General features: G+C 53.5%; 1 protein-coding gene across 2 annotated transcripts; it reads left to right on the top strand.

Annotated features, from left to right (window-relative positions):
- The first annotated feature begins 71 nt into the window (after positions 1-71).
- Positions 72-22,962, top strand: ATP8B2 (ATPase phospholipid transporting 8B2). 2 transcript variants are annotated; one of them, XM_081226238.1, is made up of 29 exons: positions 72-258; positions 2,735-2,802; positions 3,553-3,735; positions 5,034-5,092; positions 5,456-5,569; positions 5,690-5,788; positions 6,062-6,123; positions 6,225-6,297; positions 6,577-6,647; positions 6,900-6,979; positions 7,887-8,045; positions 8,261-8,349; positions 10,195-10,391; positions 13,319-13,527; positions 14,388-14,431; positions 14,671-14,836; positions 15,132-15,320; positions 15,473-15,588; positions 15,677-15,841; positions 15,926-16,037; positions 16,176-16,281; positions 16,406-16,550; positions 16,729-16,912; positions 17,058-17,281; positions 17,552-17,635; positions 17,976-18,221; positions 18,373-18,511; positions 20,527-20,657; positions 20,913-22,962. In XM_081226238.1, the coding sequence occupies exons 2-29, from the start codon at positions 2,772-2,774 to the stop codon at positions 21,189-21,191; spliced, it is 3,756 nt and encodes a 1,251-aa protein (XP_081082364.1). In that variant the 5' UTR covers positions 72-258; positions 2,735-2,771; the 3' UTR covers positions 21,192-22,962. The 2 variants fall into 2 exon arrangements, with proteins under 2 accessions (XP_081082364.1, XP_081082365.1); XM_081226239.1 differs by lacking the exon at positions 3,553-3,735.
- The last annotated feature ends 157 nt before the right edge of the window (positions 22,963-23,119 follow it).

The raw sequence follows: 23,119 nt of genomic DNA, 5'->3' as shown, positions 1-23,119 counted from the left end.
GGCGGCTCCCGCCTTCCCTCTCCCTCATCCCTCCCCAAAACCCCCTCCCGCCCCCCGCCCTCTCCCGCCACCTCCGTCACTTCCGCCCCGCCGTGGCCGAAACTGACACAAAGTAGCGGGCCGAGGCCCTGGGGGGAGAGGGGGCTGCAGCTGGGGGGGCGGGAGCCCGCGGGGAGCTGAGCCGAGCGCCCCCCGCCCCAGCCCCCGGCATGGGCAGGACGTGGCCGCCGGGGCGGGCGCCGAGCGCTGAGCGCTGAGGTGAGGTTTGGCAAGGCGGGGGCAGCAGCCCAGAAGCGCGGGGCCGGGAGGGCAGGGGGAGATGCTGCTGCGGACGCGGACTCGGGACTGGAGGGGCCGGGGCGGGGGGTGTGGGCAGGGGAGGACAGGGGACAGGGAGTCGGAGCTGCGGTGAGACGGAGGAGGGGGAGTGGATGATTGGAGAGAAGATGGTGTTGGGTGCCTGAGGGTGAGGGAGATTCGGGAGGCCGTCCTCAGGATGGGAGGGTGGGGTGCTGAAGGGGCGCGTGGAGACCAGCAAAGGGGCGCGGGAGTGTGGAGGAGAAGCTTATGGAGCAGCGGAGAGGGGAGAACCGGCCAGAGTCGTGGGGGTGAGGGGAGTACCCGGGGTCCGAGGGTTTGGGTGCCTGGAGAAGGGAGTTTGGGGGTGGTAGGCGTTGTCTCTGTAGGGTGGAGGTCTCTGTGCGTGAGGAAGACCAAGGGTGCAAGGCGAGGTGCTAGCTCTGGGAGTCCAGAGCTGGGAGAGTCCTGGGTTCTGTCATTGGCCATGGAAAGTGGCCAGGCGTTGGTGGCAAGTGAGCTGGGGGTCTTGGATTCCATTCTCTTCTGTTTCCCTGACCTGCCCATAAATATCCCTGCCAGCTTCCTCTAAAAGAAGGGGTCAGGCTTCCTGGGTTTGGGCTGGAGGGGAGCAGGGGCCAGGCCTAGAGGAGGAGCCGTTTTCCTCCATTTGGAGCATTGCCTTCTTCCCAGAGCTGGCTATTTTTATCCCAAATGTGGCTGCAGAGGGGGCTGGGGCAGGGTGACGGGGCAGAGCCACGTAGCTAATGGGCCTGGGCTCAGAAAACCCAGGTTGTGTGAGACTGGGAAGGAGAAGTGAGAGAGGGTCCCTGTTCCCAGGTCTCCCTCCTCCCTTTCCTTCCCTATTATGGCACCCCAGAGGGGATGAAGTCTGGGGCCAGCCAGCTTTCAGTCTCCCCAGGGTCTTAGAGGTAAAACAACTTTCCTGGTAGGTGGCCAGACTCCCGACTCCTGAGAGTCTGTGCGGCTCCTTCATTAACTCTTTCTTTCATAGGAGTCAAACCCTGATCTTCAGGCTGATAGTGTTTCTTGATTGCCTCCCTCCCTGAGGGCGGGGCTGGCTATGGAACTTGTGATGCCCACCCTTGCATCCTCTCTTTTAACCTCTCTCTCCATGCCCCACCCTCCTATGACTCATACTCTAGGCTGGGTGGAGACCCTGGCCGGGGGCCCTGTAGGAAGGCTTGGCATCTCGAAAACGTGGATGAGGTTTTTCTTCCTGAGCCAGGCACCCTTGGTTGCCAGGGTTGGGGAGGGTCAGAGAGGAAAAGGACTTCTGGCTCTAGGTATCGCCTGATTGGCATTCAGGAAGGGAGTCCGGCTTAGTGAACGAAGAACTGGTGTGGGTGACAGGGCCTTGGCCAGAGTGTGTAATTATAGAGGCTGGGCAGACAGACAATTAGTATCTCTTAGGGCTGACAGGCTGGCAGGGTGTTCCCAGGAGGCTGGAGACAGGGGAACCAAGGGGGAGGAAGGCTTTCCACCCAGACAAAGAAAGAGGAGGTGGACAAGAGGACCCAGGACCTGGCTGGCAGCTTCCTTTGAGCTAAGCTGGGATGAGGCTCTGTGACCCTGTCTCATAGGCCAGGGCTTTTACCTTTTTAGGTGAAAGGAAGGACATGGGGAGATAGAAAGAAGCAGAGGTCCATCTGACTGATGCTCCCTGAGCTTTCACCCAGTGCCAGACTGACTGGACTAGGCTTGGGGTTGTGAGAGAGAGAGAGATAGGGATGACTCCCCAGCAGGGTTGAAAAGACCCCTTTGCTGGCCCAGAAGGGCGGTTGACCCAGACTGAGAGGAAGTGGTTTGGGGACTGTGTGCAGGAAGTGAAGGCCAAGCCTCTAAAGTGAGCTCCCCTGGAGGAGGTGATAATGGAAGCCCCAGTAATGGGGGGGGGGATGGGAAGATTATAAGCTTTTTGAGAAGGGTGGGGCCTGCCCACCCTGTTTCCTGATGCTCTGCCAGGTGTTTCCTGGCTCATGTTCCCTCAACCCCACCCTTTAGTGGAAATTCTGCTTTCCAGTAAACACAGGCACCCACTCACTGCCACCAGGAGGGCACATGGGGCATCCCTTGTCCCTGGGATGTGTACCTTGAGAGCTGTGCCCCTCCTGTCAATATCTGGCCTCTTCTCTTTGCCCCCTTCCTTTCCCAGCAGGTCTTGGTTTTTGTAAACGGTCAGTCCCCTCATGTTATCCAAGGCAGAGGCATTGGGGGAGGTGGTGGGGAAGTTCCCTCTTCCTTCTCAGGGATCTATCAGGGCAGTAAGAGCAGAGTGTTGCTGTGGAGTTAGTGGGGAAGGCTGGGGGAGGGGCAAGGCCAGAACTGGGGAAGAAAACCTTCAGGAGGAGTCTGAAAAGGGGAATGAAGGTTACCCTCAGTTTCCTGACCTCATGCATATGTCACCTTCCTGCAGGGTCTCCCATGGGATTGCTGGGACCTTGCTGGGTGAGATGGCACTGTGTGCAAAAAAGCGCCCCCCAGGTAAGACAGGCAGGAGGCGGGGTCGGGGAGAATCCCTGGGACCATCAAAAGTGGGTGTTATTATGGCTCAGGGAGCAAAGGAAGAGGGACGACAGGTAATGAGCCTGAAGGAGGGTAGATTGCAGCCCCTATCCATCCTGGGGGGAGTCTTAGGAAACCGATTTCTTCGCCTTGATTCCCTAAGCTGGGTTCTTCCCCAGGAGGGTTCTGAGTACCTGCCCCTCACCCCCAAACACATAGACTCTTATCTTAGGGCACCTGGAGCTCCTATTCTGTGGTCTGGGGAGCCCGGGGTGCTGTGTTCCCACCATCTCCTCTCCGTCCTCGCACTTCGTTTCCTCCCCTCATTTTCCCATCCAAGGCCAGGTCCTCCTTGTTTTCCCGAGGGCGGGGGTGGGGGTGGGGGTGGGAGGCGGTGGGATGAAAGCGGTTGCCCCGGACAACGCTGGCAGTCCCCTCACCCGCATTGGCCGGGCCGAGGGAGGCGGGACTCCGTGCTGGCTTTCGCCTACGCGGCGCGCTGGCAGGCGGCTACCCCTGCAGTCGGGGGAGCGGGCGGGGGCGGAGCCCAGGGAGTGCGAGTCGTGTCCGGGGCCACTCAGAGCGCGCTGGCGTCCGCGGAGGACATCGGGGGCGGCGGCGGCGCAGCAGAGCGCGCGGCGTCGCCGGGTGCGGGCGGCCGGGAGGATGGCCGGGGCTGCAGGTGGGGCGCGCGCCACACGGCCGGGGCTCCACTCTGAGCTGCCGCAGCTCCGGTGCCTCCCTGGAGGGCCGCCCCATCGGAGCCGCTGAGGCCGAGGACAGACCGACAGACAGCCCGCCCTTCCCCCGCTCAAACTGGGATCATGACGGTCCCCAAGGAGATGCCCGAGAAGTGGGCCCGGGCCGGGGCTCCCCCCTCCTGGAGCCGAAAGAAGCCCTCTTGGGGGACAGGTAACAGGAGGCAGCGACTGGCAGCTCTCCCGAGCCCGTAATTTACCCCCTCCCTCCCTCACATTCGCTTGTCCCCGGCCTCCCCCAGCCTTCCCAAGTCCTCTGCAGACCCAGAGATCCTGACTCCGAAGGGTTTGGTCCCTATCTCTCCTTTTGCATGGTCTTTGGTGACTGCACAGGCGACTCAGCCTGAGGGGTCCCCTCTGGGGAAGTTTTGGGAGTAAAGTGACCACGCAGGGAAGGAGCACTCTGGGTAGGCAGAGGATGCCGCGGTCTGAGGTTTTTGTTACTGCAGTCTGCTCTGCAGGGGGCTTGGGAGGGGGTGAGGGAAGGTGTCTGGAATGCTGCCTTTGGCTCCAGGACAGGTTTTCATTATGTTTACTGCCTAACCAGGGTACCCCCTTTTTCAGCCTATGGTCCTGACCACGGGAGATGGGCTGGAGAACCCTTCCTAGGACAACCCCATATTCTGGGACCTGAACTTGGTGCCTGCAATCCCAGATCTGTGGGTATTCAGAATAGGTGTAGTTCATTTGTCACTCAGTGACAGATGTGTTGTTTAGGGGAAATATGTGCAGATGGCACAAGAAAGGTTACGGTTAGAGAGCAACTGCTTCAACTACATCCCATTCCTCCCTCTTTCATCTCTGTCTTAGTCTGCATGACCCATATCCCTGAGCAGCCCCCGCCCCCGCGACTTGAAGATGAGCTTTGAAATAAGATGATGTCATTGTGGGCCAGTCAGAAGCCGCTGCTGATGACATGTGACAAGCAGAGGCTTCTGTAGGGGGGACTGCACGTGGGGCTGGGATGCTGCTGCAGAGCAGTTCCAGGGCACAGTGACCCTCTGTCTTGCCACCCACCCCACCCACTAGGTTAGGAGGAGGGCAGTGGCTGGATCTGCAGGGGTTTCCAGGAAAAGGAAGCTTAGTATCTTCAGCTGCTGTTCCTCTGGAGATACCCAAGGCCGTTAATTCCTACAGCATTAATTAAGGGGATGGGGGAGAGAAACTGAGTGTCCCCAGTGGAAGACCTTGATGGTTGTTGGTGAGGAAAGGAGAAGGCATCTTGTCCTGAGAATGTAATACCTGCAGAGTCCAGTGGTCAGGCTGGTGGTGAGAGGTGGACTAGAGGGAAGAATTTAGTGGCACCTCAGGTGTGGTGCTAACTCCTTAAAAACTGTGTGCTGTGGAAGGAACCAAGGGCCCTCAGTGGAAAACCCATAGAGTGGGGTGGGCCTGACAAGGTGTTGGGCCAGGCCTCAGTTTGCTCCTGATTGCAGCATCATTCTGTTGCAGAAGAAGAAAGGAGGGCGCGGGCCAATGACCGAGAATACAATGAGAGATTCCAGTATGCGGTAAGTGGCTCTAGACCACCTGTGCTCTCCTCCTGAGTCAGAAAGGGGAAAGGTGCATCCCATCTGTCCTAGGCTGGGACAGAGGGCTGACTGCTGGGAGATTGCTTGAGGGAGGGGAAGGCAGCCTCCTCGCCACTCTCCACCTGCTGTGTGCTGAATTTTTCATGGCCTTCACCTGTCAGTGAAGCAGGATACATTGACCCCGTGAGACTCTCTTCCCTCCTCCTCTTTCGCCCTCCCACACCTCTGGTCACTGGCTTTTGGGGACAGAGGTTTGGAAAGTGTAGACGGAGGAGGCAGCGTCAGTCTCATTCTGGGTTGGGGTTGGAGGCTGCCTCATTATCTTCTCTCCCACTGCCACAGAGTAACTGCATCAAGACCTCCAAGTACAATATTCTCACCTTCCTGCCTGTCAACCTCTTTGAGCAGTTCCAGGAAGTTGCCAATACCTACTTCCTGTTCCTTCTCATTCTGCAGGTAAGTGACCTGCGGTAAACCCTTTGCAACTCACAAAGCGAAATAAAGTCAAGGAAGAGAAAGGTCTAGGGGAAACAAGGACGGGGCCTCGGAGGCATGCCTTCTCTTTCCTTTTTTCAGTTGATCCCACAGATCTCCTCCCTCTCCTGGTTCACCACCATTGTGCCTTTGGTTCTTGTCCTCACAATCACAGCTGTTAAAGACGCCACTGATGACTATGTGAGTTGTTTTCATTCTTATACCTTTTTCCCACCCCCCACCCCACAACTCACCTTCCTCCACCCAGCACAATTCCTCGGTGACCTTGCCATCCCTTACCTGGTCCAGCTAGATCCATGATATCTTGGCCGAGAGTAGGGAGGGGGAGTCAGGGAGAGAGTAGACCTGTGAACAGGTGTAGACAAGGTGGTACCCAGCATGCTCTGCATTCCACTGACCATTTAAGTCCCTTGGAGCAGGAAAAGGTGTCTTACCTTTCTTTCCTCTCTTCAGTTCCGCCACAAGAGTGATAACCAGGTGAATAACCGTCAGTCTCAGGTGCTGATCAATGGAATGTGAGTGCCTGTTGGAGACTGAGGGCCTTGGGGAAGAAAGTGGTCCCCTGGGAACTTCTCTAGCTACTGACAGCCTCTTCTCTATCTTCTCATTGCCTCAGCCTCCAGCAAGAGCAGTGGATGAATGTCTGTGTTGGTGATATTATCAAGCTAGAAAATAACCAGTTTGTGGCGGTAAGGGACAAGGTGCCCCTCTAGGTCTACAGGGCTCTCCCTTTACTTTGGCAGAAAGGGATGAGTCTTTCCTGATTGACTGTTGCCTCTTAAACACACATGGGAGGAAACTTTCTTGAGTGGGAAGCTTCTGTGTCATATTAATATGCCTCCTTTCTAGCCATTCATGTGCTTGGGACTAAGCAAACCAAGAGTGCTTAGTGGAAGGAGGGATCATCAAAGAGTCCATTGGGGGTGGAGGATTGGGTCTTTGTCTTTCTCACTAGGTTTTCTTTCTAGGCGGATCTCCTCCTCCTTTCCAGCAGTGAGCCCCATGGGCTGTGTTACATAGAGACAGCAGAACTCGATGGGTAAGTCGCATGCTCAGTGTCATACATCTCCTTCTGCCTCCTTTGGGGTAACAAGCTTGTTTTTGAAAGAGGTTCCCAGGTCTGGGCTCTGTACCTTTTGGAAAATTGATGGGTAAGAAAGCCTTTGGGTGTGTAAAAGAATTACCTACCTAGTAATGCCTGGGGGGGGTGTGGTCCTCCATGGTCAGGTGCCCCCAGGTAGGATCTAGAGGAAGGGAAGGGAACCAGGCCTCAGGGACACTGTCCTTCCAGAGAGACCAACATGAAAGTACGGCAGGCGATTCCAGTCACCTCGGAATTGGGAGACATCAGTAAGCTTGCCAAGTTTGATGGTGAGTAATTTTGGAGAAGCAGCTTTCAGGTAGAGGAGGTGGGTGGGTTTGGGGGTTTAAATTGTGCCTTCTCTTTTTGGCGTCTTGTTCCTGTGATTATGCACCGCCCTGGACTTTTTTTGGGGTTTTGGGGGGCAGGGGTGTCAGGAATGCCAGGTGGCTATCATTTACTTGTGAATTGATGGTCATTTCAAGAGATCTTCATGGCTGATAGCTCCCTCCTTGCTGTACATGCTTATTCTTATTTCTTATTCATCTCAGAATAATGGTATATGCTCCTTCTAACAGGACAAACCATGTAGCATGTATAAGAAAAAGCCCTCCTTCCCTCCAATTCTAGTCTCCTTAGGTAGCCACGTTAACTGGCAGTTTAGTGTGTATTCATCCACATTTTTCTCTGTTTATACAGACACGTGAGCATAAATCAATGGGATCATACTGTGCTAAAATCTCTGCAACCGCCTTTCTGTACTTATTAAATTCATCATAAGTATCTTATCACATCACTATGTAAAGAAATTTATATCATTCTTTTTCATAACCATATAATGTTTCATAGAATTGATGTATTGTAATTTATTCAGCTCTCCCCTGACGATTCAGTTGTTTCCAGTCTTTTGCTCTTCAAATAATGCTTCAATAAAATTGTTGTGAGCTATGCTATCATTTCTGTAGAATGAGTCCCCAGAGTGGGATTGCTGGGTCTGAAGATATGTATACTTTTAATAGGAGTTCATGCTGCTTCATTCCTTTCCCAGAAAGTTGCATCAGTTCACACTCCCACCAGCAGTGTGTGATGGGCTCACATCCTAACACCATCTCCCTGCAGCTTCTTTTTCTGTGTTGCTGCCTCGTGGTTAAGCTACAGACTGCACCTTGAACGGGGGCACTCTTGTCTTCTGTTCAGGTGAAGTGATCTGCGAACCTCCCAACAATAAGCTGGACAAATTCAGCGGAACCCTCTACTGGAAGGAGAACAAGTTCCCCCTGAGCAACCAGAACATGCTGCTGCGGGGCTGCGTGCTGCGAAACACCGAGTGGTGCTTCGGGCTGGTCATCTTTGCAGGTGAGCCTCCTAGGGCCCAAAGAAAGAAGGGTGAGAGTTGCTGCCTTCACCCTCCTGCAGGAATGTGGGAGGAGGCTGAGTGGGTCCTGGATCCAAGCTTCTCATCCAGCCAGTGTCTCTCTTCCACCCTGATGTCCTGTACTCTGGGGACCGGGGCAGAAGCCCAGAGGCAGATTTGTTATTTGGCTTTCCCAGCCCTTTGCATTCCTTTCTAGGTCCTGACACTAAGCTGATGCAGAATAGCGGCAGGACAAAATTCAAGAGAACAAGTATTGATCGCCTAATGAATACACTGGTGCTCTGGGTAAGGCTTCCCACATATGCTTCCTGCTCCTGCCCTTCTGGTTCTGCCTGGGCGGGTCCCTTTACTTCCATCTCTCCTCTCTGGTCAGTAGTCAGCCTTCAGGTTTTAGCTTTAAAGCCACTGGCAGCTCAACCACTCAAAGACTGTATATTTCAGGCTCTTTTTGGACTTGGAAGATGTTATTTAAAAAACCTTCGGAACGTGCATGAATCAACAACTTAAAGAAAGTTAAAACAAATCTTCCCTTCTCTGGATTCCAGTTATGACTTAGTGTAGCATGTGACCTTCTGTTTGCTTTGCCAGGGACAAGGAGGCCTTCATGGGGATGGAGAGCGAATTAAAAGAAAAATTTCCATTTGGAGGATGGATAGCAGGGTCTTTTCCCCTGACTTCCAAGAGCAAAGGATCCCAAAGGAAAAGTTTCTGTTTTAGTTTTTGGCAATTCCTGAATCCTTCTCTTGTTTGGCTAGAAATTTGAGCTCCTTGTTGGGCTCTCCTCCCCTTCTTGTGCTCCCACTGCCTGCTGCCTGCCCCCCACACGCCAGCTTGCAAAAGCTGGGGTCAGCCTCTGGTGAGACAGTTTCCTCCCTGGCCTTGAAGGGTTTGCAGAAACCCCAGTCTGAGAGGCTATCAGGCCAAGGCTTGCATCGCCCCCTGGTTGTCCTTGGGCATCAGGATGGTTCCTGCTTTGTTTCAAAGCATCCAGAGCGGAGGCAGCTTGGAAGATAGATGTCTGAAATCACGCAGTGGTCTCAATTTTTTTCTTTTAAACCACCAAAACTTTCTTAGGATCCTTCTTGAAGAACTCCAAGCTTTATAAGTTTTTTGACTATTAAGGAGTCTACATTTCTCAAGACATAATTTGTGTCTTGGTTAAAAAACTTTTTTTGGCAATCTGTATAAGATAATGAACATTACAGAAACTTGACATTTTAAAAAAATTATTTATTTATTTATTTATGGCTGTGCTGGGTCTTAGCTGTGGCATGTGGGACCTTTAGTTGCAACATGAGAACTCTTAGTTGTAGCATGTGGGATCTAGTTCCCCGACCAGGGATTGAACCCAGGCCCCCTGCGATGGGAGTGTGGAGTCTTAGCCACTGGACCACCACAGAAGTCCCGGCATTTTTGTTGGCTTGTAGAGGCTTAGCTCCAGTAAATGGGTGATTTCTAATAAGCTTCTTTGCTATGTTGAAAGTAGCTCACCCCCACTCTTACACATCTTTGAGGTCTCCCAAATGTTCTAGGATGTCAGAGTGGGAGCTACACAACCATTTCAGCCCTCCCAGCATACAGTTGAGAAAACGTGAGAGAAAGTCCACGTGATGGTCAGTGACAGACTAGAATCTGTCACCAGTTCTGGGCGCTTCCCACTAGAGCATGCCACCATTTTAAAGATGCCTGAGGGGCTTCCCTGGTGGCGCAGTGTTTGAGAATCTGCCTGCCAATACAGGGGACACGGGTTAGAGCCCTGGTCCAGGAAGATCTCACATGCCACGGAGCAGCTAACCCCGTGAGCCACAGCTACTGAGCCTGCGTGCTGCAACTACTGAAGCCCACATGCCTAGAGCCCGTCCTCCGCCACAAGAGAAGCCACCGCAATGAGAAGCCTGTGCACCGCAATGAAGAGTAGCTCCCGCTCGCCACAAATAGAGAAAGCCCATGCGCAGCAACGAAGACCCAACGCGGCCAAAAATAAATAAATAATAAATAAATTTATATATAAAAAAAAAAGATGCCTGAGCTTTCGAGGGCTCAGGGTACTAGTGGTGACCTTCAGGGAGGCACTTGGTTTTGAGGGCTTCCTAAGTGGCAGCTTAGCCTCTGCTTCTCATTCCTCTGCAGATTTTTGGATTTCTGGTCTGCATGGGGGTGATCCTAGCCATTGGTAATGCCATCTGGGAGCACGAGGTCGGGACACGCTTCCAGGTCTACCTGCCCTGGGATGAGGCGGTGGACAGTGCCTTCTTCTCTGGCTTCCTCTCCTTCTGGTCCTACATCATCATCCTCAACACCGTCGTGCCCATATCGCTCTATGTCAGGTATGCGCTCTCTCTGCTCTGGGATCTCTCCAGGGAGCTCAGGTGGTCCCTTGGCAAACTTCTCTCTTCTGTGAAGATGAAATTCTCAAGAGGGAACTTGGGGTCCTCTCCTTCCTGTGCTGCGAGCATTTTATATTACCTGTTTATCTTTCTGTACAAAGCAAACTTCACCACAGTTTCCTGGCACTTTGGATTGTATTAGAACAAAAACCATATTGATTTATTGAGCACATATTTATCGCATGCCGACTTTGTGCAAAGAAGCATGCTAGGTGCTGTGGCACATACAAAGATGTATTAGGAATGGATTTCCTTCCCTCCAGGAGCTTCAGTCTAGTAGAGGGAGATAAATCTGAACATGTTATAAAACAAAATGGGAGCTAGTGCTGTAACACCTTCAGTGTGACCCTTATGTGTAAAGCAAGGGGACACAGTTGACGTGTAATACAGCCTCTGCCTTCAAAGCAGCAGAGTGGTAGGGGAGGAGAGATGCAAACAGTGTAAGACACCGAGCTACCATGCATCCCACTGAGATACCACAGAGGCACAAAGTGCCATGAGGGTTGGAAGAGCATTACTCCCTGCATAGTTAATCAGGGAGGACATCTTTGAAGAGGTTGCTGGTGAACTGAGCTTTGAATGGTGGCAGGGATGGGTGAAGGTGGAGCCTGGAGGAGAGGGCTGGAAACAAAGGCACAGAGATAGGGACCTTGGAATGGTTGGTCCTGGGACAGTTTGGCAGGATCATGGACTGTGAGTGGGGGGCTGTGAGACAGAGAGCTGGAAACGTAAGCTTGTTCCCTATTGTGGAGGGTCCTGAATCTTTGCCAATGGACTTTTACTTAGTAAACCATTAAAAGATTCTTTAAAAAAATCTAAAGAATGCTTTAGGAAGTGTTGGCTGGTAGTGGCGTACAGCATGAATAGGAGTAAGAGGACATCTAGGATGTTTGCAGGAAAGAGAATGTTAACGGGGAGAATGAACAGGAAGGGCGGGGGATGCAGGAGGAAGAAAGAATGGCAAGAAGAGAGGAGATCTCTGTGTATTTAGTGCCTTGCCCTTGAGATAAGAGAACCTGTGACTTTTTTAAATTTATCAAGTTGTATACTTTATTATTATTATTATTATCTTGGCTGCGTGGCTTGTGAGATCCTAGTTCCCTGACCAGGGATCAAACCCAGGCCCTCAGCAGTGAAAGCGCAGAGTCCTAACCACCTGGACCGCCGGGGAACTCCCAACCTGTAACATTTTTGAGGAAATGCTTTACAGAGATGCTCAGATCTCTTCCCCTATGTTGTTTTTTGTTCACATAGATTCCCCAAATAGTCCTCAGATCTCTCCACTAGCCACTGAGTCCTAGTGCTGTTGACAGTGAGTAGGAGATAAGGAGTTTCTGTGCTGAGGGTGGACAGTGGGGCTTTTACCTGAGCATTAGGAGGAGACTCAGAAGGCTTGTGGTTTAGTCCTGCCTACTCAGTAGCCACATGACCTCAGGCAAATCCACAGTCCCTTAGGGCCTTGGTTTTCTCATGTAAAATGGGAAGAATAATACCAGTTTCATTCTTTTCATAGGGACATTTTGATATAAGATACAAGATTGGAAAATACATTTTAAAAATTAAATTACTGGGCTTCCCTGGTGGCGCAGTGGTTGAGAGTCCGCCTGCTGATGCAGGGGACACAGGTTCGTGCCCCGGTCTGGGAAGATCCCACATGCCGTGGAGCGGCTGGGCCCGTGAGCCGTGGCCGCTGAGCCTGCGCGTCCGGAGCCTGTGCTCCGCAACAGGAGAGGCCACAACAATGAGAGGCCCGCGTACCGCAAAAAAAAAAAAAAAAAAATTAAATTACTGTACGAATAATGGGTGGTAGCGTGTTCATCATTATCATCACAACTCTGATATTTCATTACTATTTAAAGGTTTTCTTGTTTCCAATCTGATTTTTTTTTTTCCATCTTTGGACTTTGCTGTCTTTGTTTTGTATCCAAGTTCACTCGAAGCCTATGGTAGCTGCCTGAGAAAGTTTCTAAGTCTCATCAGGTTACAGTATGTGTTTGCGGGGAGGGTGGAGAGGGGACGCTTGATCAGCAGAGTGGGGCAAAGGCCATTAAGGCATTTCCAGCCAGCTCATTTTTTGTGTGGTAACTGGATCCTGACAGCAGCCTCAGTCAGGTTGGAAGCAGGGTTCCAGATTGCTTGGCTGTGCTGGACCTAAACATGGGGCCCTTTCTGAGATGCTGACAGTCCAGATCCCAAGGGTAATGCCTAGTAAAGAGGATGATGTGAACAGATCTTGGGATGCTGAGAGCCCTGTGCCGTTGTAAATTGGCATTATTCCTCAGACTCTTGAGGCCCCGCTTCCTTCTGGAGTCAGCATCTCAGTCTGCCCCGCCTTCTTCCCAAACACCCCAGGTCAGGTTGTGCAGCCCAGAGCCGGGCGGAAGGAGTGAGCTCGCCTGTGTTCGGGCAGCAAGGCATGGGCTCCAGGGCCTCTTCGGTTTCCTCTCCCTGCAGGGACGTCTGTGTGCCTGTGGCACGCGCACCACCCTCATTATTTCTTTTTCTCTTTGTTTTTTCTCTTCCTTCCCTCTTGCACTTTCTCTTGTTTTCTCTGCATGGTTTCTGTATTATTAGTCCTGAGGTAAGAATTGGTCGAGTGCCTTGTCCACAGCCCCCTCTCCTCTGCCTGTGCCGTCTGTCCCGCCTGCCCAGGCCCTTGCACCTTTTTTGTCTGGAGAGCGTCGGAGGGTCGGGGTCGGGGACCCCCACCTTTAGGCTCTCCTTGCCCTCCCCCACCCAGGTGTCCTTGCCCAGGTATCTGCTCCGTTCTTGTTTCTCCCCAGGCAGAGGGCCTACAGCAAAGGCCCGTGGGGGTGGGGTCCCCCTCACCTTCCTGCCCCCAGCCTCACCTCCTGTACCCTGTGCAGCGTGGAGGTCATCCGCCTGGGCCACAGCTACTTCATCAACTGGGACAAGAAGATGTTCTGCATGAAGAAGCGGACGCCCGCGGAGGCCCGCACCACCACCCTGAACGAGGAGCTGGGCCAGGTGGAGTACATCTTCTCCGACAAGACAGGCACCCTCACCCAGAACATCATGGTCTTCAACAAGTGCTCCATCAACGGCCGCAGCTACGGTATGGCTGCGCCTCCAGGGACCTAGGGCTTGCGTCTCGCCTGAAGGATTGTGCTACTGGGGCTTCCACAATTGTCTTGATGTTTGGGTTCTACTTCTTTCCTACCTGGGTCTGTGGGACTTGAGAGGGTCTACTCTGCGCCCCGGGTCAGGAGGTAGTCACTGACAGTGCTTCCCCTCTCCTCTGCTGGTGCCCTCACCCCAATCCCAGCTCCAGGCAGTAGGGGAGCTCCTTGGCTGTTTGAAGTGAAGCCCAAGACACTGGCCCCTGGGCACCCTGGCCAGGTTGGACCTTGTCAGCCCTGCTGGAGTCTAGACTCTCCCTGTGTTGCTGTCCAGGGCCCTTGTGAGTCTCTGGAATGTGACCATGGCCTTTCCAGTGTGGCCCCGCTGCAGTGGCCTTGTGGCTGAGCTGCTGGGATGGCTTGGGCAGGGTGTGTGGGGTCTTTTATGCAGAGTGAGCCCCTCCTCTAACTGCTTTCTATACTAACCCAGGCCCCACGGCCAGTGTGTGAGGCTTTGTCTGTTGTGCAGGCCTAAAGAGCGAAAGGCACCCGAAGGGGCCTGGGAGCCCTGGGGACATGGGTGTGGAATTGGAGCTGCCCTGGGAGGAGAGCTGGAGCGTGGACGGGGATGGGGAGCAGTGGGTGTCATGGCTTTCAGTCCTGGGGTTCTGAGGATCCAGGGTACCTGCGCCTCCTGTCTTTTGAGTCAGCCATGTGAATCTGGGTGACATTTACTCAGCGACTAGGGTTGCAGGTTCCAGATGCCTGTGGGGGTCCTGTGCTGGAGGCTTCTCCCCCTGCTCTGCGAGGTCTTGAGCTCTGACGGTGCTCCTCCTTCTGTCCTGGCTGTGTGTAGGTGACGTGTTCGATGTCCTGGGCCACAAAGCTGAATTGGGAGAGGTAAGGTCCAGACCCCATGGTGATTGTCTGTGCCAGTTAAACACAGGGTGCCTGGGCAGGGTTGGTGTGGTTAGGAGTGATGTGTTGTCTGGTCAGGAAATGGAAGCTGCTTGGAGGAAATGGTGTTCTAAGGAAGAGCTGGTAGCAGAAGTGGGAATCTTGAGGTCCACAGTGGACAGGATCTTGGTGGGGCAGCCTCGTGACCCACCCTTTCCTGATCACCCTCTTACCTGCTCCAGAGGCCTGAACCCGTCAACTTCTCCTTCAATCCTCTGGCTGACAAGAAGTTCTTATTTTGGGACCCTACCCTATTGGAGGCTGTCAAGATGGGGGACCCACACACGCACGAGTTCTTCCGCCTCCTTTCCCTGTGTCACACCGTCATGTCAGAAGAAAAGAACGAAGGTGAGGGACTTTGCTGGAGGTCTAGTGGTTGAGCCTCCATGCTTCTAATGCAGGGGGCACGGGTTTGAGCCCTGGTCAGGGAACTAAGATCCCATGTGCCGCATAGCACGGCCTTAAAAAAAAAAAAAAGAAAAATGAAGGTGAGCCGAGGAGCTGGCTTGTGTTCTCCCCCACCTGACTTGTGCCTTTGGGCTCAGGCTGTGGTCTGCAGTGTGGCTGCCTGGGGCTTCCTGGGCGGGACACTTGGCTGAGAATGTGGCCACTGACACCACCTGTGTTCTTCCTCCCCATCCAGGGGAGCTGTACTACAAAGCCCAGTCGCCAGATGAGGGGGCTCTGGTCACTGCAGCCAGGAACTTTGGTTTCGTATTCCGCTCTCGTACGCCCAAGACCATCACTGTCCACGAGATGGGCACAGCCATCACCTACCAGCTGCTGGCCATCCTGGACTTCAACAACATCCGCAAACGGATGTCAGTCATAGGTGAGGCCGGGACGGGGGCGCTGGGGGCATTCAGGGGCAGCATGCAGACCCAGGATGGGTGAGGTGTACTGGGTGACCCTTGATGTTTTAAGGTCGGGGGGCTTCACCTGCCTGAATTTTTCTGGGACGTTCTCCCCCCACCCCACCCGTAGTGCGGAATCCAGAGGGGAAGATCCGACTGTACTGCAAAGGGGCTGACACCATCTTGCTGGACAGACTCCACCACTCCACCCAAGAGCTCCTCAACACCACCACTGACCACCTGAATGTAGGCGCGAGGAAGGGGGCCCTGTGGTTCTGCTACTCCTGGGGTGGTGGGAGGGGCTGTGGGCTGACTCTCTTGACTCCTTCTCCAGGAGTACGCGGGCGAAGGGCTGAGGACCCTGGTCCTGGCCTACAAGGATCTGGATGAAGAGTACTACGAGGAATGGGCCGAGAGACGGCTCCAGGCCAGCCTGGCCCAGGACAGCCGGGAGGACCGGCTGGCCAGCATCTACGAGGAGGTTGAGAGCGACATGATGGTATGGGATGCAGAACGGGTCAAGGGTGGGCAAGGAGGGGTCGTGCCTGGACTTTTGTCCCAGGGACCCTTGTGGTATTTTCAGCTGCTGGGCGCCACGGCCATCGAGGATAAGCTTCAGCAAGGGGTTCCAGAGACCATCGCCCTCCTGACGCTGGCCAACATCAAGATCTGGGTACTGACAGGGGACAAGCAAGGTGAGAACCAGCAGGGCCGAGGAGATTGCATCTGGACACAGCCCCGTGGGGTCCTTGCATGAGCCTAGGACGTTGGGCTGGCAAGTGCGCTGACCTTGTCGGGGGCCTGTCCAGATCTCCTGCAATCTCTCTTGGTAGAGACGGCCGTGAACATTGGCTATTCCTGCAAGATGCTGACGGACGACATGACGGAGGTGTTCATCGTCACTGGCCACACGGTCCTGGAAGTGCGGGAGGAGCTCAGGTAAACAGGCCCGAGGCAGGTAGATGCTCTGCAGTGTACCTGGGGGTCAGGCAGAGGTTCCCCGATTGGGCTTGAATCCCTGCTCTATTCCTGGCAGACCATGGTCTCGTTTCCTCCTCCACAGGAAAGCCCGGGAGAAGATGATGGACTCGTCCCGCTCTGTAGGCAACGGCTTCACCTACCAGGAGAAGCTTTCTTCTTCCAAGCTCACTTCTGTCCTGGAAGCCGTGGCTGGGGAGTATGCCCTGGTCATCAACGGGCACAGCCTGGTTAGTGTCGCCATCCTTCGCTTGGGCAGTATCTTTTCAGAGAGCGGCTCTTAGATCTTACCTTGTTCCCATTTCCCTGGACTTCAGGGGGGCTGCGGTCTTACAGGGACTTGGGAGGAGCTGACCCCCAGGTCTCTCCTGGAGAAGACTGGGGCTCTCTCAGCACTCTGTGTTCCAGGCCCATGCGTTAGAGGCAGACATGGAGCTGGAGTTTCTGGAGACAGCCTGTGCCTGCAAAGCTGTCATATGCTGCCGGGTGACCCCCTTGCAGAAGGCACAAGTGGTGGAACTGGTTAAGAAGTACAAGAAGGCTGTGACCCTTGCCATCGGGGATGGAGCCAACGACGTCAGCATGATCAAAAGTGAGTGGACTGTGTAGGTGTGGCGGCTGGGCGCTGGGGAAGGGAGAGGGGCCCAGGGAGGAATGATGGAGGAGGGGGCCAAGATGTTATGTGAGTCTGAAGGGTGTGGCTGTCTTCATCCTCTTGTCATCTCTTGTCTCTGCAGCGGCTCACATTGGTGTGGGCATCAGTGGGCAGGAAGGGATACAGGCTGTCCTGGCCTCCGATTACTCCTTCTCCCAGTTCAAGTTCCTGCAACGCCTCCTGCTGGTGCATGGGCGCTGGTCCTACCTGCGCATGTGCAAGTTCCTCTGCTATTTCTTTTACAAGAACTTCGCTTTCACCATGGTCCACTTCTGGTTTGGCTTCTTCTGCGGCTTCTCAGCCCAGGTAGTGAGCTCCCCCGTGCCCTGACTTGCCAATCCTTAAGCTCCTTAAGGACAGAGATTGTGTCTGTCCTGTTCATTGCTTGGTCCCCTTAGGGCCTAGCTGTTGTCTGATGCATGCATTTAAAAAAATGCTTGTTGAAGAAGTGGAGAGGGAGTTCCAGAAAATTCCTTAGGCCTCCACATATGCCACGTCGGCTGTCTTCCTCCGCCTGATTTGTAGTGAAGAAAGACTGCGTGTTCACTCCTCTCTCACTCCCTGTTCTCCTTCCAGACCGTCTATGACCAGTATTTCATCACCCTTTATAACATCGTGTACACCTCCCTCCCAGTCCTGGCTATGGGGGTCTTCGATCAGGTATGGGGGAGTTGTATGACCAGGCGGGCTGGGGAGAAAGACGTTGCTGCAAGGGAGCCACCTGATAGTGGTAGGCTTGTGCCCACTGCCTGTGGTCCCTGGGAAAGCAGTTCTGTGAGCTGGGCAGGGTGTGGCTGGTTCTCCCTCTCAGCCACACCTGACCTGTAACTCCCCTGGGTTGCTGAACAAAAGATCGATTGGGGGCAGCTGGCTTGAGGTCAGATATAGCTGTTGAAGAATCTAGGAAAAAAGAGGCAGGGGGACAGAGTCTGCCCTTGGCCTTCCTGAGTTAAAGCGGCAGCTTCTGAGGCGTCCTGTGCCACTGGCCCTCTGCACACAGGATGTCCCGGAGCAGCGGAGCATGGAGTACCCTAAGCTGTACGAGCCAGGCCAGCTGAACCTCCTCTTCAACAAGCGGGAATTTTTCATCTGCATCGCCCAGGGCATCTACACATCTGTGCTCATGTTCTTCATCCCCTATGGGGTGTTTGCTGAGGCCACCCGCGATGATGGCACCCAGCTGGCTGACTACCAGTCCTTTGCGGTCACTGTGGCCACTTCACTGGTCATCGTAGTCAGTGTGCAGGTAGGAGGCAGCCCGGGAACTGGCCTCCCCTCTGGAAGGGGTGGGGCTCCTGTCCTTGGGGTGCCCTGGGCACTGCAGTTCTGTTCCTGGGAGGGGGGACTGGGTTTTGGGGAGGGGTGCTCCTTCTGCCTGTAACAACTGCTTTTTGCAGATTGGGCTGGATACCGGCTACTGGACGGCCATCAACCACTTCTTCATCTGGGGCAGCCTGGCGGTTTACTTTGCTATCCTCTTTGCCATGCACAGCAATGGGCTCTTCGACATGTTTCCAAACCAGTTTCGGTTTGTGGGTGAGTGCCTGTGGCTTCCTCTTGAATCAGTGAGGAATCACAGTTGTTCTGGGACTAACGGGGTAGGTAGGCATTTATTCAACACTCTTTTATGTGCCAGGTATTCTGCAAGGTGCTGTTGGGATCTAGTTGTATCTGACCCAGGCCCTGCCCTCAGAGGGTCTCCATATCCATGAAAATGAAGAACAGCCCTGCCAGGCTACAAGGGAGGCGAAGGGGTGGCAGGCTTCATGGTCAGCAGAATGACTGTTTGTTGGGTGGTCAGGGATAGTCCCCCAGAAGAGGCTGCTAAGGGTGTAGTCAGGACTGGGGAGCCAGATTCCAAGCTGGAGGGCTGGAAGTGTGAAAAGGCTGTTTATTTCTAGGAAATAGAGAGTGCTCCAGCTAGGGTGGGACAAGAATACCCTTTGAGAAGCAGTGGAAGAGAGGCTAGAAAGGCAGGCCATTTGAGGAATCAGAATGCCAGGCTGTCAGGTGTGCATTTGACTTGCCAGGAGCCTCTCTCTTTTTTTTTTTTTTGAGGAGAGAGTGGGGAATGGCATCAAAGAATTACCTTAGAAAGATGAACGTGGCAGTGACAGCCAGTGAGGAAGCTGCTGTAGTGATCAAGTGCAAGGGTGTTCAGAACTGCCGCAGGGTGGCTCTGGTGGGTGGCCAAGAGGGACTGGTTGGGAGGCATGAGGTGAAAGACTCATTTGCGGGTCTTGGCATTTGCTTTAAATCTGTTCATTCATTAATCCAGTGGACATTCAGTCCCCTGCTATCCTGGATGCCAGGGATGCAACCGTTAACAAAACAGGCAAAATCCTTGCCCTCCTGAATCTCATATTTCAATGAGAGAGACAAATTATTTACAAGTTAACAGTTATAATGTCTGAAATTAATAAGTCCTGTAAAAAACATCAAGCAAGGTAGAAAGGTACAAGGGTCATCAGCAAAGCCCTTTTGAGGAAGAGTCATTGGCACAGAGAAATCTGAATAAAGGGAAGGAGTGAGCCATGTGCCTCTCTGGACAGGAACAGCCCAGGAAGAGGAAACAGTGATATGGAAGCCTTAGGTGAGGGCTTGTGGGGAGGTCGTCAGCAGCAGAGGAGCTGGGGGAGTGAAGGAAATGAGGTTGGAAGGTAGGACTGGGGCAGGAGGGCAGAGATGAGAATCAGTCCAGATCATTTAAGCCTTTATAGGTCAAAGTAAGAACTTTGAATTTTAGTCTAAATGTGATAGGAAGCCATCATCAGAGGGTTTTGAGCAGGGAAATGTCATAAACTGATTTATGTTTTTACAGGATCACTCTTACTGTTTTGTGGATAATAAAAGGTAGAGGGCAAAGGTAGAAACAGGGAGACCAGCTAGGAGGCTGTAGCAGTAACCCAGGTGACAATGATGGTGGCTTGGAGTCGAGTGAAAAGTGGTGGAATCCCATAGATATTTTGGAAATGGAGCCAGCAGATTGGATGGGGGCCTGAGATGTTGGGGGTGGGAACCAGGTTGACTCCGGGGCTTTTACTTGGAGCAACTTAGTGGGTGGTGGCATCTCCTGGGCTGGGGAAGACGTGGAGCAGATTGGGGTGGAGGAAACAGTAGTTCACTTTCAGCCGTGTGCAACCGAGATGCCTCTTAGATGTTCAACAGAGATGTCAGGTTAAGGCAGTTAAAGAAGTAGGTCTGGGGACTTCCCTGGCGGTCCAGTGGTTAATATTTGGTGCTTGCATTGTAGGCGGTGTGGGTTCGATCCCTGGTCGGGGAACTAAGATCCTGCGTGTCGTGCAGCCAAAAAAAAAAAAAAAAAAAAAGACAAAACAAAACAGGTCTGGAGTTGTTTTCAGAGTTTGGAGCTAGAGTCCAAGTTGGAGATAAGTATTTGGAGAGCAGAGAGAAAGAGAAGCCAGGGAGGACTTAGGTTTTGAGACTGGGGAAGTGGGGCTGCCAGAAAAAGAAATGGGGAGCTCAGCGGGGTGGTGCTGCCCTTGCACCTGCTTTGTGACTCCCAAGGCCCCTGACTCCTTTGTTCCCAGGTAATGCCCAGAACACCCTGGCCCAGCCCACCGTGTGGCTGACCATCGTGCTCACCACAGTCGTCTGCATCATGCCTGTGGTCGCCTTTCGGTTCCTCAGGCTGAACCTGAAGCCGGATCTCTCAGACACGGTGAGAGGCCAGCCTGTCTGCTTTGGGGGACGGAGCCCATGTGTCCGAAAGCCCTCGGGCTTAAATACACTTCTGGCTGCAGTTTCTGTTAAGTGCGTGGATGGTGGTCCTCTGCCCTTCCCGGGGACAGAGAGCCTGTGCAGTCTTGGAGGTTCCCGTGCCTGCCCCATCCCAGGCGCTCTGGGGCCCTTCCCTGAGGCGGTGTCTGACGCTGCCACGCTGACAGAGGCTCCTTCCCTCATGCCTCCCCGCCAGGTCCGCTACACCCAGCTGGTGAGGAAGAAGCAGAAGGCCCAGCACCGCTGCATGAGGCGGGTGGGTCGCACGGGTTCCCGGCGCTCCGGCTACGCCTTCTCCCACCAGGAGGGCTTTGGGGAGCTCATCATGTCTGGCAAAAACATGCGGCTCAGCTCCCTGGCGCTCTCCGGCTTCACCACCCGCTCCAGCTCCAGCTGGATTGAGAGCCTGCGCAGGAAGAAGAGTGACAGCGCCAGCAGCCCCAGTGGAGGGGCTGACAAGCCCCTCAAAGGGTGACGGCTGGGACGGGGACGCCCCTTGCCGGTGATCAGCGCACGCAGGGCTGGCCGGCCGCCGAGAGGACAGCATCTCGGAACTGCGGGTCCTCATTCCTTGCCCAGGTCCTCATCCCATCTCCCCTGGTCGACTCTGTCCTGCTGGTCCCACTAGGAGTGGCTGGGGCATCCCCAGCCCAGGGCCCTCCTAGCAGCTGGGAGGGTGGAGGGGGCCGGCCCCAAGGGCAGAGCAGGGGCTGATCAGCCCCAGTGGGGGATCAGATGTGGAACCAAAAACAGAAGAAAAAACTGTGAGAGATTGTGTCTGCCCCTGCCCTGCCTGGGAGCCCACAGGGAGACTGTAATCTCTGTATTTTTTTACTCCCACTCCCCAGAGGGGCCCCAGAGCCCCTGTTCCTGAATTACACAAGAATGTATTATGCCGGGAAGCCAGAGACCTGCTGGGGCCCTGGGCCCCTCACAGTGTGTGTGTCTCTCCTTGATGTGTGTTTGTGTCCAGTTTGGTTTTGTCTTTTTTATTTAGCAAGTGGAGGAGGCCTTTATATGACTTTTATGTTGTGATTGGTGTCTTAACTCTCCTGGGGAAGAGGCGGCCGGCTAGATGTGGAGCAGTTTGGGAGGGGCTGGTGCCCACGAGGGACAGAGAGGCTGACCAGGGAGGGAGGTGCCTGTCAGCCACAGGGTGCGGGGAGAGTATACAGGGGTCTGCTCCTGTCTCCTTCCTCACCCTGAGAGTGAAGTGCTACCCCTCCCCAACACACGCAACTCCTGGATTCTGTAAGTCCTGCTGGTATTGGGCTGGAGCCTAGGAAAGTGGCCCCGTCCTTCTCAGTGACCTAAAGCTGGGTGTGAATTGTAGTCCTAAGAACATTTTCTTTAATTTTAAATTTAGACCCAAGTTCACTGGCAGAGTCTGTTCTGACTTTCCTTCTCCCTTCTTGTTGGTGTTTTCCTGCGCCTGAGGCGGCCCCAAAGGGGAAGCTGAGCACCATGAGATGAGGCTAAAGGGAAGCCGACCTCTACTTCTCCCTCTGGTAAAAGAGGTCCCACCCCCTCCAGGCCCAGCACGCGGCAGGAGTTGGTGGGGTCCCTGTACTGAGTGGTGGGGAAAAGCAGAGGAGGTGGCTGCCCCGTGCCTGGCTTGGTCTGGACAGCAGAGCTTCAGCTTGCCTGTCCTTCCTCTCCATCATCTACACCTAGGAAGCTCTTCCCCAAATTACGTGTCTCCCAAGTTAGTTGCTACCAAATCAGTCTTGGGAAGAATTTTTTCCTTGTCTTTGGTAGTGGAGAGGGTTACTCAGGAATGGTGTGGAGCTGGGAGTGGGCTATGTGGAAGTCCCAAGGGAACTGGAGGTGGGCTGCATTGAGGCAGGGTGGGGTGGACAGGGGATGGGGGTGGGGAAAGCTTGACAGGGAAATTCTTTAGGCCACACGGTTTACAAACCTAACATCATGTCTGTTTGTGTGTCTCTCAAGGTGAGAGTCTGATTTTTATACCAAAGAGGAAATGATTTTTTTTTCATATTTGGTTTGTCTATATTATATAAATATAAATATATATATATATATATATATATATATACAGTTATATATATATTATTTTTTTGGTTCTCTCTCGTTTTTTAGGGAGGGAGGAAAGTACCAAGTTGCAATGAGCTGTAATTAAGGAACATTCTGTATAATTTATGACACATTTCTATACTTGCAAAAATTATATCATTTTATGGATATAAGAGAAAAATGCCTTTTTATAAAATTCCAGTTTCTGAGAAGTGTGTAATTTGTCTCTTTTCTGATGTTTAACCAAGACTGGTGGTAAAAGTAAAGACAGATAGAAACTGTTTCTTAAATGGAACTGAGTGGGTAGATGTGGGCCGAAGTGGAGAAAACAGAATCTGACTGGTGGGGTAAAGCACCTCCTCTGTTTGC

This window comes from Mesoplodon bidens (assembly GCF_964165515.1).
Source record: "Mesoplodon bidens genome assembly, chromosome: 2".
Lineage (NCBI taxonomy): Eukaryota > Metazoa > Chordata > Mammalia > Artiodactyla > Ziphiidae > Mesoplodon > Mesoplodon bidens.
Note: the sequence above shows the minus strand (reverse complement) of the source record. Positions and strands in the feature narration are given on the sequence as shown.

Coding starts and splice junctions, on each gene's coding strand:
- ATP8B2 (XM_081226238.1), top strand. CDS start 2,772: ATGGCACTGTGTGCAAAAAAGCGCCCCCCAG. Junction 6,648..6,899: donor GAGACAGCAGAACTCGATGG/GTAAGTCGCATG, acceptor CTGTCCTTCCAG/AGAGACCAACATGAAAGTAC. Junction 18,222..18,372: donor TCATCGTAGTCAGTGTGCAG/GTAGGAGGCAGC, acceptor TGCTTTTTGCAG/ATTGGGCTGGATACCGGCTA.